At 35.9% G+C, this 14,415-nt stretch overlaps 3 protein-coding genes across 3 annotated transcripts in view; 1 reads left to right on the forward strand and 2 right to left on the reverse strand.

Annotated features, from left to right (window-relative positions):
* Window positions 1-3,986, reverse strand: part of Uba2 (Ubiquitin-like activating enzyme 2) — a 28,444-nt gene extending 24,458 nt beyond the window's left edge. Inside the window, exons 1-4 of the mRNA XM_089633808.1 lie at window positions 3,838-3,986; window positions 3,609-3,763; window positions 1,105-1,252; window positions 314-453 (exon numbers count right to left, since the gene is read on the reverse strand). Coding sequence (XP_089489934.1) covers window positions 314-453; window positions 1,105-1,252; window positions 3,609-3,763; window positions 3,838-3,981 — 587 coding nt within the window. The 5' untranslated portion in view covers window positions 3,982-3,986. The remainder of the gene's footprint in view (window positions 1-313; window positions 454-1,104; window positions 1,253-3,608; window positions 3,764-3,837) is intronic.
* LOC149422436 (thioredoxin, mitochondrial-like) overlaps window positions 1-14,415 on the reverse strand; it is a 289,804-nt gene that overhangs the window by 141,855 nt on the left and 133,534 nt on the right. The gene's annotated exons all lie outside the window — the stretch shown is intronic.
* Window positions 7,899-12,605, forward strand: Ythdc1 (YTH domain containing 1). Its single transcript, XM_089633809.1, has one exon. It carries the CDS (start codon window positions 8,035-8,037, stop codon window positions 9,448-9,450), a length of 1,416 nt encoding a protein of 471 aa, XP_089489935.1. The 5' UTR covers window positions 7,899-8,034; the 3' UTR covers window positions 9,451-12,605.

The raw sequence follows: 14,415 nt of genomic DNA on the forward strand, positions 1-14,415 counted from the left end.
TCTGTGAAAGTCATATTCAAGTTCTGTTATTATATCATTATAGGCCAGTTACTTGACAGAATTTAAAAAATAACAGAACTAGAAAAAATCTTTCACCGAACTTGAAAATTAACTCTGAAATTTGAAGAATTGTTCAAATTCTCCCAAACAATCCGTCTTAAGTGTTCAAGCTAGAGGATTATTTTAATAAACACAATCTATCCCATCACGTGATACGTTTAGATATAGTGTATGTGTTGTATTGAAACTTGTTAGATCGCACATCATCGGCATATGTGAAGATCAGTTTAAGATATTATGAATAATAACTTACTTGAAGAGGTGTTTAGCCCAGACGATGCAGTGGATTGGTTCAGAAGGAGTGTTGCGTATGGTGCAGCCAGGGAAGGTCTTCTGAGTTGCCTTTGGCTGACATTCGTAGCATTGAGTTTGACCTTTTTTAATTAACTCCACCTATAATTGTAATACAGTAACATGGTTTTCAAATTTGGTAAAATTGTATCTTCTCCAAATCAAAATTTTCTAAATATGGGCACTAAACGTCACTTTGTATCATCTAGTACAGGTGTTTCCAAACATTTTAGAACACACTGACTCTTCCACTATCTCAAGGGACAAGATCTAGCTTTATTGTAGGGAAATCATACCTTCTGAAATTCTCTAGTTTACGAGTACTGTTAATTGAAACCAAGCATATGGCCACCAAGTATGGTTTTGTATGTTCACATTTTGATTTGTAAAAACTGCATGTGGTAAAACGATACGTAGAGGAACGCATTCGGGGAATGATCGATATTTTAAAAACACCGTACATATTAGTAATCGAGAGTTATTCAAATATTATTATTTTTATAGTCAACCTATTGTGGGAGGTTCGAGGGGGGCATCAAACCTCTAAGCCAATCTAGAACCTCAGGTGGACCTAATCCAATCTGCCAGGGAATTCATGAAGCAGGCATTTGACGAGAATTGTTTTAGATTAGCCAACACTCAAGAGTTGGCCCAACGTCAATAACTTGCCATTTGAGAAATGTATTATGAATAAATCTTCCTTAGGATCTCACTGGGAAAAAGAGTAAAGGAATAATATTTGTGAAAGGCTACCTGTCCATTGTACCCTGCTGTACCGCTTTCCAATAGGGGGACATCAGCAGCTAAGCACATCCGGTTGACATGATTCCTGGCTGCTCGGTTATCGAGAGCATTCATAACCAAGGAGAATGATTTGAAGAAGTTGACGCCATAGTTGTTCCTGGAAAAATGTTTTAGTTATACTTTAATTCTATCGCTCTAAATTTTAAATTAATTCGGAATCGATAATTAAAAAACCAGTAACCATTAGGGTAAAATTTCACTTACGCCTACCATACTTAATACGCTTTTTGGGTAAAGTTTCCTTACTCCGCTTATTGTTAAATATGCCCAAATTATTGAAATAAACACTTTGTTTCAACGTAATTAGTACAAGAAACATTGGGGGAAATGGAAAACATGCACAGAATAAGTTAATAGGTTCTTAGGTTGGGTTATTTGGGTGCATTTAGATTGAAGTGGAACCTTTTGGAAAAAGTCACTTAATAAATAAAGAGAAATATTGAACATTGATTAAAAAATTTTTGAACTTATATTTAATTGAATGTATCTTTTACCATCTCCCGTGACGTATTTTTTTTATAATATTTACTTTTTATTTAATATTAAATTTACAATTACATGTTATTACATTACATTAAGTTTATTTTCTTTTTATTACAGTACATCGTGATACACCTTTTTTTAGAGCAAATGCTCGTGTTAAAAAGGCGGAGAAACGCGTGTAAATAGTAATTTAACATATTTTTTCAGAGAGTGTAATGATAATGAAAAGAATTATTATTTTTTAATATAACAAAATAAAAATTTTATATGTAACAAAATTTTATCAAATAGAAAAGAGAAAACGATGTAAAAGAAAGAAAGAGATAAGAATAAGAAATAAGAGAAAAGGATTTCAATATAATAATAATTCAGAGATTATATTGTCTTTTTAAGTATAAACGATTTTAATATGCTATTGATATAGTGCTTTTATTGAGCTTTTGAATTTTTTATAATTCATTTCCAATCTTAAGTTAAGAGGTAATTGGTTAAACCATTTAACACCAAAATATTTATAAAATTGTTAAAATTATATAATATATATATATATAGAGTTTTTGTAGTAATTAAGATGAGATGAAGTGCTATTTAAATCGTTTGTGTATAAACAAGAAATAATGAACACAACTGTTTAAGTTGGGAGTTTACGTAAACATAAACAAAATAGGTTTTTAGGGTGTAGTTTGGATTATTTTAATAATTTGTGCCTATTCCCTAACCTTCAAACTTAACTTTGATTAAGAAAAGGGAACTTTAATGCATCTTTTACCATTACCCACCACATAAATAGTTATTTCTTGCAGTAATTACATTGAAACCAAGTGCTGTTTATATATTTTTTGCATATTAAGTGTGCAGCATCCAAAATTATTATTTTTGTCTTTATTTTGGCGGCAACTGTCATGTTGATAAACGCATTATAAATTTATTAAGGTAAAATTTCGATCGCGCTGGCCTAGCTTATTATGAATATTTTTTAGATAAAACCTTTAGATTCACCTTAATTACTGTACGACACAACTTTTTGCATTCGGGGCGGTGGAAAATATTGCAATAAAAATTTCAATTACGTAAAATTAAAATTAGCTTTCGTTTTGTGAAACGAGACCGTCCATTTTCAAACTTTATTGTCAAATGTCATTTTGTTTTGTTGGTACTTCTGTTACTATAGGACGAAACGAACGGCTAGAAGTGGCTAGAGACATAATCGCGCGGGCGTTTTTTTTAATGTTAAAAAATTCCGTCAAATTAGTATTTACCTAATATGCATGCATTGTGTGCGTTGTGATTGAAATTAATTAGCTGGATTTTATTTTTTTACGTTCAAATTTTATTTAAGTTAACTATTTCTGCGATGTTGAGCGGCTACGCTAAGTTTGTGTAACATGGTTTATGATGAAAAAGAAAATGCCCCCTTTATACCGCCTGCTCGCGTCAAGGCAAGAAAAACATCCCAGTTTTCAATTAGTTTAGCGGCTACGCTAGGTTTGTGTAACATGGTTTGTGATTCAAAAGAAAGTGTCCCTTTTAAGCCGCCTGCTCGCGTCAAGGCAAGAAAAACATCCCAGTTTTCAATTAGTTTAGCGGCTACGCTAGGTTTGTGTAACATGGTTTGTGATTAAAAAGAAAGTGTCCCTTTTATACCGCCTAAACATTGTTTTTGGTAACTGAGCGTATTATAACCTAATTTAATATATTTCAGAATTGGATAAAGTTACAATTGAATTTGGTAATTATTTACCTACGACTACCGTTTGAGAAAATATTCCGTACATGTTAGGTTAGATTAGGTAGAATTAAATCACAAACCAGTCTATACAAACCTAGCGTAGCCCACAAACTACTTGAAAACTGGGATATAACTCTAAAGGGGACGCGAGCAGGCGTTATTAAAGGGGCAATTTTTTGTAGTAGTAAAAACGGTAGTCGTAGGTAAATATTTACCTTGAATTTTGATCAGATGTACTTACGTGGTGATACTGTCGTGATATGCCTTGATAGTAACGTTGGGATTGAACTTCAATGCGCTGGTGCGCGCAACTTCAGCTTTGGATTTACCAACATGCTCTTTGTGGAAGAGAAACTGGCGATTTAGATTACTTACATCAATAGTATCCAGATCAATCTGCAACAAGAAATACATTGTTAAAAATCTAACCTAAAGAACGTGAAATTACTTACACTCAGAGTATTACTTACAATTTCTATATCACTAAAACCAGAGAGAACAAGGTTTTTCAATAATTCGCAACCAATTCCGCCGGCCCCGACCACCAATATTTTGGAATTTAGGATTAATTCGCTCAAATTGTTTTCAAACACACCGGTAACGCGCGCCGCCATGTTTGCCAAACGCCACAATAATGGAGAACCACAGATAAAAACTTCAGAAACTTAAATCCATCAACAATCGACAATTTAGTGATGGGCAGAATCGAAACATTTACATGATCGAAATATTTTAGTCGAAACATCAAAAGAATCGACTAAATACATTAAATGTACTGGCGCTGGCGTCGTAAATCGTAACATAAAAAAATGAATGAATGGTTCACATACGCGTTGCTTCTTCGGTTGATAGATAATATCGTTATTAAATAGCTAATATCTAATACCTAACATTACAACCTTTGACAATCAAGGAATAATTGCGTAATGCAAATCAAATCCATAAGGTAGTACGTAACACAATGTACCAAGCATATAATAATTAACCAAGGGAATTATACCTCGTTTTTCAAGTAATCTGAAATATTTGTGACGTATCTCGGATTTGGGAATCAAAGAATTTAGAACAATGATGTGACTGCTTTCATATTCATTAATTCTGACCAACGACGTGATTGCTTAAATATTGATGAATTCTGACCACTGATGTGAAGGCTGTGGTTTCGAATGATTTTTGACAGAATCGATTCACTGTTAGATGACGTCTCGGACTGTGATTTCGAATTATATTTGACAGAATCGATTTGTCCATGACAATTTGGGAGGTGGGTATGGGTACCGCCGTAACGGAACCATTTATTAGATAACCAACACCTCTGCCATAGGTCGCCTTAAGTGGTTTGAAACGTTTGGTGAATTAGCAGGGGTGCCCGGGTTCATGGTGGTGAGGTTTGCCTAGGTATATTAGTGGGGGGTGCGTCTGCCCACCAACTGCGTGGCAAGCCAGATCGCGAGATACTGGTTGAGGGAGAGCTTTTGACCTCTCCAGCGGGACTCTCTCGGAACATCGCCTTGAACCACGGTGGGAGAGATTCCACTCCTGGACATACTGACCCCCAGATTCTTACCCACCTCTCATACTCTTTTCCTTTCCACAACTTCGTATCCTTCCTTTCTTTAAAAAGACCCTCCACATAGCATCCCCAAAGATGAAATAGGGCGTGAGGGAAATTATTTTCCTCAGGGTCTCCTGTGTGGGGTTAATGTAAAACAATGAATCGAAATATTTCGATGTTTAAGTAGATCGAGTAAATTATCGATGATCAATCGATTGTTCCCATCACTAATTTGACGGCCGGCATAGTCCAGTGGTAACGCATTGGACTGCCATTCCGAAGGTCGCGGGTTCGAACCCGGCGTGCGCAAATAAATTTTATTTGATTAATTTGTGTTATTTCACAATTAATTAATTAAATTAATTAAAATAATATATAGTATATTTGCGCCACGTTCCAGAGTGGAAGATACTACCAGTATCGCCCTGGTGTAAGACCACCATTCAGAATTGAAACGTTGCTCCAAATGGCTTTAGCCGTGTTTAGTGACTAGATCTGAATAGCCAGGTACTTCCCCACCTTCCTCTCTCCCTTCCCCACTTACCTTCAGCCTCACAACATCCCCCAATTGGGGATGCCATAGTCTCACTGGCTCCAGACGGGAGCAGTTGGGACTCTTGTGAGGTATTCACTATAAAAAAAAAAAAAAAAACTAATCGACATTATAGACAGCAAAAGATATCATGAAAAAAATCGACAAACGAAGTGTGCAATAATACCCTGTCTGACATTTATAAAAGCATATATGTAGATGAATTACATGATATAAAGCTGAATATTGCATAAATTGGAACAAATAAAATTAAATATACATATTTAGCACTTGCTCTACGGTGGCTATCGTAAGGTATCCTGTCTATGTTATCCTCCATAAATGAACCACTCACAAGGCAGAGATGAAGAGCCTGCGGCCCGTGACGCTTTTTGGTGCGGCCCGCGAGCACTTTCGGCGAGACCGAAAAACGATTATAAAAAATCGCTACCTATGGTACCTATGGGGAGCACATCCAGGAACCGAATTTTTATTTTTTAATGTTAAATCCATCCAGGAGGCACCGATGGGAAATAAGTTCCTTGAGGTTTACTGTGTCATCTTCAGGGATGCTGTGAAAATAGTACACATTGAGGACACAGGACTCCAATAAATTTATACATTTATTGAATCCGACACACTTATCCACTCGGATACTAGGACTACATCCGTTTAAGAAAATACTAAAAAATTTTCGTCTAAATATTATTGGGATCCTGACTCTCCAAAAAATAAAAACCGAAAGCATTTGGTACGACATAGAAACTTTTCGCCCGTGTCGCTTTTTCCTTGTCTTTGCGAATGTAATAATTCATATTCTACTCCCTTCACCCACACCACACGCTTACCCCAGTTGGGAATACCTTAGAAAAAGTTTCGCCTGTGGCGCTTTTTCAGTGTGTTTTGTAAATATAACAATTCATTCTCCACTTCCTTCATCCACATCACATACCCACCCCAAGAGGATACAGTGGATTAATTCCATTGAAATACCGGTAGAACAAGGACGCCTGACGCCTGTGCTCTAAATACTGCAATCTATTTGTTAAGACAGGGGATCTATCAAACGGACCACCCGTTTCTGAACTGAGTCTAAGGTTTTTTGTTTATATATTTTGGGGTTTCCGACTAGAGGTGGATGCCAAATTCAACAGTGATTAAAAGTATGTAATGGTGATGTATAAAAATAACATTGAGATATCTGACATTGGGAGTTTCATTTTCAAATCCCCACTCTTTTTTTATTTCATTACGTCAGAGCCAGTGAGACTATGGCACCCTCAATTGGGGTATGTGTGAGGCTGAAGGTACTGGGGAGAGGAAGAGATATAAAGAGCAAACTGATTTATCGCCTTACACTGTGACTTTCTCTTTTCACCATTTTTTTTAATGCATTTGTATTTTTATTTTGTTATTTATTTGAATATTTATCCAAGAAGTGTTGTGAACGTTGTCCCTTGTGCTTATTGGAGTGATCTAATTGATTTTAACACTATCCCGCCCTTGAATATTTTTTTATTTACAATGTAACCGTAAACACATACATTTGTTTTTAACCACTTACATTTTATTACAATCAACCGTTTCGGAAGAACCCTTCCTTCATCATGAGAATTTGAAAACTGAATAATAACTGTTTTAATAGTATATTGTAAATTATGGCTAACCACAAGGTTAAAGCTTTTTAAAAATACGTAAATTTTTATTTATTTTCCTAGAACGGGTTTGAAATTTGTGGGTAAATATAAATTTTCCATTTCTCTTGGATGACATTTCGGTTGGTCTTCATGCTTGCTAAGAGAGATATTTACGTCCGTTATGTTGGTTTATGGTGGAAACCAGGGGGGTATAACTCCGAGAAAAAAGTGGGTCAGAAAAAAAGACACGGTAATCTCTATGGGTGACTTGTGACGTATATTTTCCACAAACCAATACGAACTTCATGCATGTATATAGGCCGCTGTCATTGGCCGATTTTAGGCTAGCCAATGGGTTGGCTCCGAATGAGAATTATATTGTCTATGGTTACGCCTTTTTTATAGTTTCTATCCTAGTCGATGGTGAGTATGTGTAGTAGTGACGTATATTTTTCAGTTACAGACTTTTATCTATGGCAAACATTAGGACCCATGGGCTCAGTACTAAAAACCCGAAGATATTGATCTAGTGAGTGGTTCATTTATGGTGGAAACCCTGACAAGATAAGCCGATTGATACCGTTACTAAAAATGACATAGGCCGGTATATCAGTCATTAACATTCTTGGTAATTATATCAGTCAGCTTATTTATCAGGGCTCTTTTCGTTAATAATTCTCTTACCGAGCTTAAAGTGCAGCTTGAAATTTCGGTCACAGTAAGAACTTCCATCAATTTTGACATGAAGAATTACCAACACTAATAATATTTTATAGTTATTTAAGTTGTCACTCTGTTTTAACCAAACATCAAGCTTGCCGCAACTAAATGTCTAGATTGTTGTATTTTATTGTGAAAATTTGTTGTTCTGGGATGTGTATGTGCCAGTTAAAGTGCGTGATATAATTGTGTTACTATTCTTCTACTATGTCAGTGTTTTTTAATGAGTAGGGAGAACAAATCGTCCACACAGATGAAGATTAATGTAGATACGAAAATGGAAACTGGTAACACGGACGCAGTTAATTTGGGTGTCGGAGAAGTGGATGCAGAAATTGGCGAAGAATTAAAGCAGTTGGAAGAAGTTAAGGATTATGATACACGGAGTGAGGTTTCTAGCTCTGCCTCGAGTGACTCGAGCGGTCCGAGTATAAGTACTGTAAGCTCCAAGTCTTCTACTGATCGTAAAGAGCGCCGATCTCGGCACAAGAGAGACCGGCCGAGGGACAGGAAAAGTCCTTCTCCCGAACTCAAAAGACCTCGATCCAACAATAAAAGTAAATACGAATACGTCACCAAACTCAATTATTTATTTCGCGACACCAGATTTTTCGTTATTAAATCAAACAATGCTGAAAATGTGATTCTCTCTAAAGCCAAAGGAGTTTGGTCTACGTTACCCCAGAATGAACAGAATTTGAATCAAGCGTATCGCGAATCACGCAATGTCATCTTGATATTCTCGGTCAAAGAAAGTGGAAAATTTGCAGGCTTTGCCAGACTTCACGGTGAATCGCGCAGAGATGTCCCAGCCGTATCTTGGGTCTTGCCTGCAGGTCTGTCGGCTAAAGCTCTCGGCGGGGTCTTCAAGGTAGACTGGATATGTCGTAAGGAGCTACCCTTCAGCAGCACTCTCCATCTCTACAACCCCTGGAATGATGGCAAACCTGTCAAAATTGGAAGAGATGGACAAGAAATTGAACCCAAAGTTGCTGAAGAATTATGCCGTCTCTTCCCTGAAGATGACACTATCGAGATGACTCCCATTTTGCTAAAATCAAAAGAGTCTTCTAAAAGACTGTACAGAAGCAACTCCGGCTTCAGAGGATTCAAAACCCCCATCTCGTCTAGGGGGAACAGCAACTACAGGAGCCGCGGCGGAGTATACACCCGTGGGCGCCGCAAGATGTTCCTCACCACCCGCAGCCGCATCGGCGGAGGCGGCGGCGGTGGTGGGGTCAGTGGAACCAGCACCTACAAGCACCGAGGCTCGTCTCCTTATTCACGGGAACGCATCCCCTCCTGGTTTCACTCCCGAGACCGATACAGTGGCGCAGCAGCTGCGGCAGAGGCCTACGTGGCGGACTACATGCGCAGCATGCAGCATCAGCTGCCCCCGCTGCCCTACGCGCCTCCACCAGGCTTCAGCAGTTCGGCCTACGAGGCCCTCGCCCCTCCTCCGCCCCCGCGCTACTACGAGGGCCCCCCGCTGCCTGAGTACCCGGTGGCGACGTACGTGGACAAGCGCTCGTATGACCGCTCGGTGGACGAGTTCCTTTGGCGCACCAGCGAGCGCTCGCGGGCACGCTCCCCCACGCGGGAACGTGCGCATCACCGCAGCTATCGAGACCGCCGCTAAGTGACTTCGCCCGTGCGATTAATTAATAGTTCCATTTTCTACGACCCGGCGAGCTGTGAGCCGTTTGTGTAATTTGTAATCAATAAAGTGTTACAGATGACCTGGACTTTTTTTATATTTGACGGTTGACGAGCTTATTCCTAGACATGTAAACTTTTATTATTTTGAATGGAATACAAGCCGTATGGATTTTATAAAATTGTTGATGTTGAAATGATCTCGGATTCCACGTAATCTGAATACTTCTGTGATGATATCGATACATTTCTATTTTCAAATACGTACCTGTCGAACATTGTTTTAGTAAAGTTGTGTACGTATTACAGAAACATTTAATATAATACTAGAAGTTCACAAGTATAACTTTTCGTACAGTTTCCTGGAAGAAGGGAATGTAGAAGTTGTCAACTTATGAACTATTGTGATGGTGCTGATGGTACAAGCGGAAGTTACAATTAGACTTTTCTCAGTTACAATTATATTAGACTTGCTACTCATCCTACTTTCCCTGAAGAGGTTTGTGATGGTGACAATACAAAATTAGTGAATATTTCACCACATTTACATTTGAACTGGCGACCTATTAATTACATTATGTCTGTGCAATACAATCAATATCAAGAAAGACTCATCCAACACACTTATTCCCTTGTTAAAAGTCAGCAAATCTTATCTCATGTCAGACATTGCTTCATTACCGATTTACTAACATGTTTACAGCATTTTAATCTAATTATCTTTATAATAATGTGCTGATTATTTTGCTGACGTCCCTACTCGTGTTCTGAAACTCGACTCATTAATTCATTATGTTTAATTTGATTCTTTGGTCATTCCATGGATCCAAAACATGGATGTTTTAATCATTAAACACAAAGAAGAGTGTCTAAGAAAGTGATACAATTAATTGCAATGAAAGACCTGAATTATGCCAAACATTTTAAAATTTGGAAGGTTTCTTTTTTGTTATTGATTTCTACTCCCCTTATAAAAAACCTTTTCCATTCTCCTTTTTAATATTGAAATTAATAATTGTCTTCGGGTTGGACAGTTCTATTCTGGAATGATTTGCAGCAATTATTACCCTTATATTGTCGATAATCTTCAAAAAACAGTCAAGTCCAAATTTGATGTTTTCAGAAACACATACAGTTTTGAAAGCGAAGGATTAAGCTGGATGTAATCAAATAAATTACTTAGTAATTCATAATTATAACTTTTATTTGTAAGGAAAATTTTAAACAAAAGTTCTATCAATATGAACAATTAACCCTTTCAAACTGACAGTGGTAGAACATTTTTGACACTTAATAATAATTGATTTATTCAGCATCAAATATGTTATTTCAAAATTTTGACACTGTATGACTTTTTTTTTCATTCTATATATTGAGAAAAAAATCTGATATCTATGTATTTTCAAATATACACACGGTCTGAAAGGGTTAACAAAAAGTGAACAATAAACACTTTGGAAAAATTGTCTTAACTGTTAACTTTCGAAAAATATCGATGATATAATAAGCGACTATTCAATGACTTTCCAACCTGTGTGCACACAAATAAAATACCAGTTGCCAAGTAAAAATATGAATAAAGCATTATCTGGCCAACGATAAGAGTGTTGAAAGGGTTTAGGATAGAAATATAACTTCATTGTGGGAGATTGGTGCTGGACTAGGTGAGAGTTTTTACCATTAGTCAAGCCTTTGTAACCTAAAAATAATTTCTATTGTAGAAAATATTGAACCACAAAACTAAAATTTGATACATTACTGCTTCGATTGGCGAATAAGTACTCTTTCATATGAAGAGTTTATGACCTCATTCCTCAACTTATAATATAATGTATTTATTATTACCGGTAATTCGAAGTATAAGTTCACCGTGTAAAATTTTGGAATGGTGAATCTTATATTCCCAATGCGAAAGGTGTGTGCAGGGAATTTAATTGTTCTCATAATACAAGGTGTCCGGGGATAAAATGCACTAACTTCGGGCGGAGATTCTACAGAATGGTAGCAGTAAAAAAGAAAAATAACTTTTTAGAAATTCTGTTGTTTTTCTTTCTGTACAAAAATATTTTAACATTTTGGAATACTTTTTTTTTTTAAATACAAAAAATTTAACCTGAAAACTACCTTAAAACGTTGGAATTTCGAAAAAAGTTATTTATACTTTTTACTTCTACCATCCTGTAGAATCACCTCCTGAAGTTAGTGCACTTTACCCCCCCGGACACCTTGTGTAATATGTTAAATAGGTAGGTAGTTATAGTGAGATCTCCAGAAGTCCTGAATTAATTGTCAGTATTAAATTTGTGATGAAATTTTTGCATATTTTCTTTAATTTCAAATTGAAATGACGCACATTGGGGGGGCTATTTCAGTTGTGATAAAACTTTTTATTTTATATAACATTACTCGGTTGTCAGGGTTTGTTAGTTTAGGAGAAAAATCAGTTCTTAAAGCGTTTAGCTCTCTTCAGATTTGTTAAAATTTTGTGGTTAGTTATTTTTCTGAAAATAAAAGAAATACTTTTTATAAAAAAAAATCAAAAAGATCTAATGAAAGATTATAATTATTTTTTTTAGTTATTATATATACTTTACTTATATTTCTGTCAATGGAAATGGATTTTCCCCCTGTTTTTTGTCAGTTTTATTCTGATAAAATGATTATTAGTGCATTGAAAGTAGTTTTTTTTTTAAACTATTCATTCATCACTGGGACCATTTTTATGTAAAATATCATAAATTGATACACAGTGCAGTAGAGAGTACATTTATATGCAAGCAAAGACTGTCCAATAAAACGTCTCTAATGTTTACACAAAAGTCTGTGTTTACACAATAAAAACGTGTTGCACACATATTATTTATCATTTAGGATTTATATGGTAGTGAACAGTTAAAATTAAATACAGTAATAATAATTTATATTTAAGTGACCAAAAGTTCTGATTATAAACGTACTGCATACAGTTAGTATTTCTACGTTTATTACTCCTTACTATTTAGTGTTAATGTATACATATATAATGTTTATGGACTTAAATGGACCCTATTTATTTTTATTTAAAGTGTACAAATTTTGTTTATTTACTTAAATATCATGTTTGTTTATCGTTTTATGTAATTTGACCTGGAATATTGATAGTGCCCACCTTTTTATTTCATAAAAACATTTACATTTACAATTTTTGCAAAATATTTTTAATATGCATATTTTGTTCCTTAAAATGTTTATTCATATGTACTGTATGTTACCCATGCCATGGCCATGGAAGGAGAAACTGGAGACTGCTGGTAAAATAGCTTTTATCATCCTACCTTTGTACCATTTTGTAGTATGTATTTGCAGGTAGGTTGGGTACTTGGAAGTGATAAGTAAACTTAATTCTTTTCCTAATGCCAAGTAGGTGAAAATTAGGAATATCCACAGACCAAGAAATCCATAGACGGTCCCATAAGGGTGAGGGGAATAAACCAAGTGCGCGGAGAGGGGAGGTGGCGTTTACGTCTCCCATTTGTCAATAAATGTACTTATCACTATTTAGTGTTCGAAAATAATATCTGCTTATGAATAGCTAGTCCTTTTTACAATGGAGTGCGCATTGCTTGCTTCGTAATAGACGTACTTGAGAATCCCAAATCAGGCGAAAAGGGTTTGGCTTGTTTCCAAAATTGAATATTTTGTTACAGTATTTAGTTAGACATTTTTACAAATGTTTTATAATTTACTCTCGTCATTCATTTTTGCGGCACTACGGCACCTGATTTGATAGTACATAAGATAGTTTGGTTAAAAATGAACATTCAGCTCGATTTTGTTTTAAGGCTTGTCTGTACTTTTCTTGGTCTGCTGGAATAATAATGATAATGATTAGAAAAAACATTGAGGTGATTTTTTTTTACAAAAACAGCAAGTATTACGCACCCGTAAGCCAAATAATTATCTTCTATGAAAAGTTGACTTCATAGTGCGTTCTTACCAAATTGTTATCATTTCAAAAATGATAAATGAAACTGAAATATCTCGTCAATATATGAGACTAGTTAGAAACTGCAATTTTACAAAATGCTATTCTGTCAGTCTCACTCTCTTGGTCGATGATATAATTTTGCTGCTTTAAATATTTAGTAAATGATGCAAAGTCATGCATGTCCTGCTGCTAAAGGTCTGTTGTGAGTTGAGATCTCTCGTTCAGGTTCATACGTTTATAAGAAAGAGCGGGAGGTTACAATGGACCAATCATCTATATGCTTTTACTTATCGGTCGTTTCGGCTGGTGCTGAGGTACGTAATGATCGCAAACTTCACATAGCAATGATCACTGAAGGGAAGGGTGTACTCATTTCACGGCTGAGTTCACGAAAGGATTCGAAGCTCAACAAGCGCCATTGTCGTGGCCGACAAGAAACTTCAATAAATAAAAAGATAGTTTTTAAAGCCAACATGTAGACATGTAGAAACCACCATACCAGATGAGAGTGACATTTTTATTTATTTATTTCTGTTTTTAACTAACTAGTAGAGGTAATATCCTAAGGCAAACTTAATGTACAAGGTTGACACTCAATTGCAGTGCTTTGTACTGTATGTGGGCATGATTCTTCAACACCGCATATAACATACACAGATAATTTATATCTTCATCTTTATTAATTACGATGTAATGTGTTTGTCTCACTCGGAACTAATGAGTTGAGAGCCACCTTCAACCATGGTGTGTTTTATATTATTATACATTAATATTTTATATTAACCAGCAGTTCCTGAGCACAATGAAGTAAAAAATGAAGATGTAATTTTGCTGTCTGATGTATTTTTTCATTATATTGTTCATTTTCAAAATATTTTTTCATCATTTTACAACCGAGTAATTGAGTGCGGCCTAGCGGGTCACGTGATATGCACTATGCCTCGTTCCAGCAGCACGGTAACAGACGAGACAGAGCGCGTA

This window comes from Hesperophylax consimilis, chromosome 7 (genome assembly GCF_061612785.1).
Source record: "Hesperophylax consimilis isolate HC1 chromosome 7, BYU_Hcon_1.0, whole genome shotgun sequence".
Lineage (NCBI taxonomy): Eukaryota > Metazoa > Arthropoda > Insecta > Trichoptera > Limnephilidae > Hesperophylax > Hesperophylax consimilis.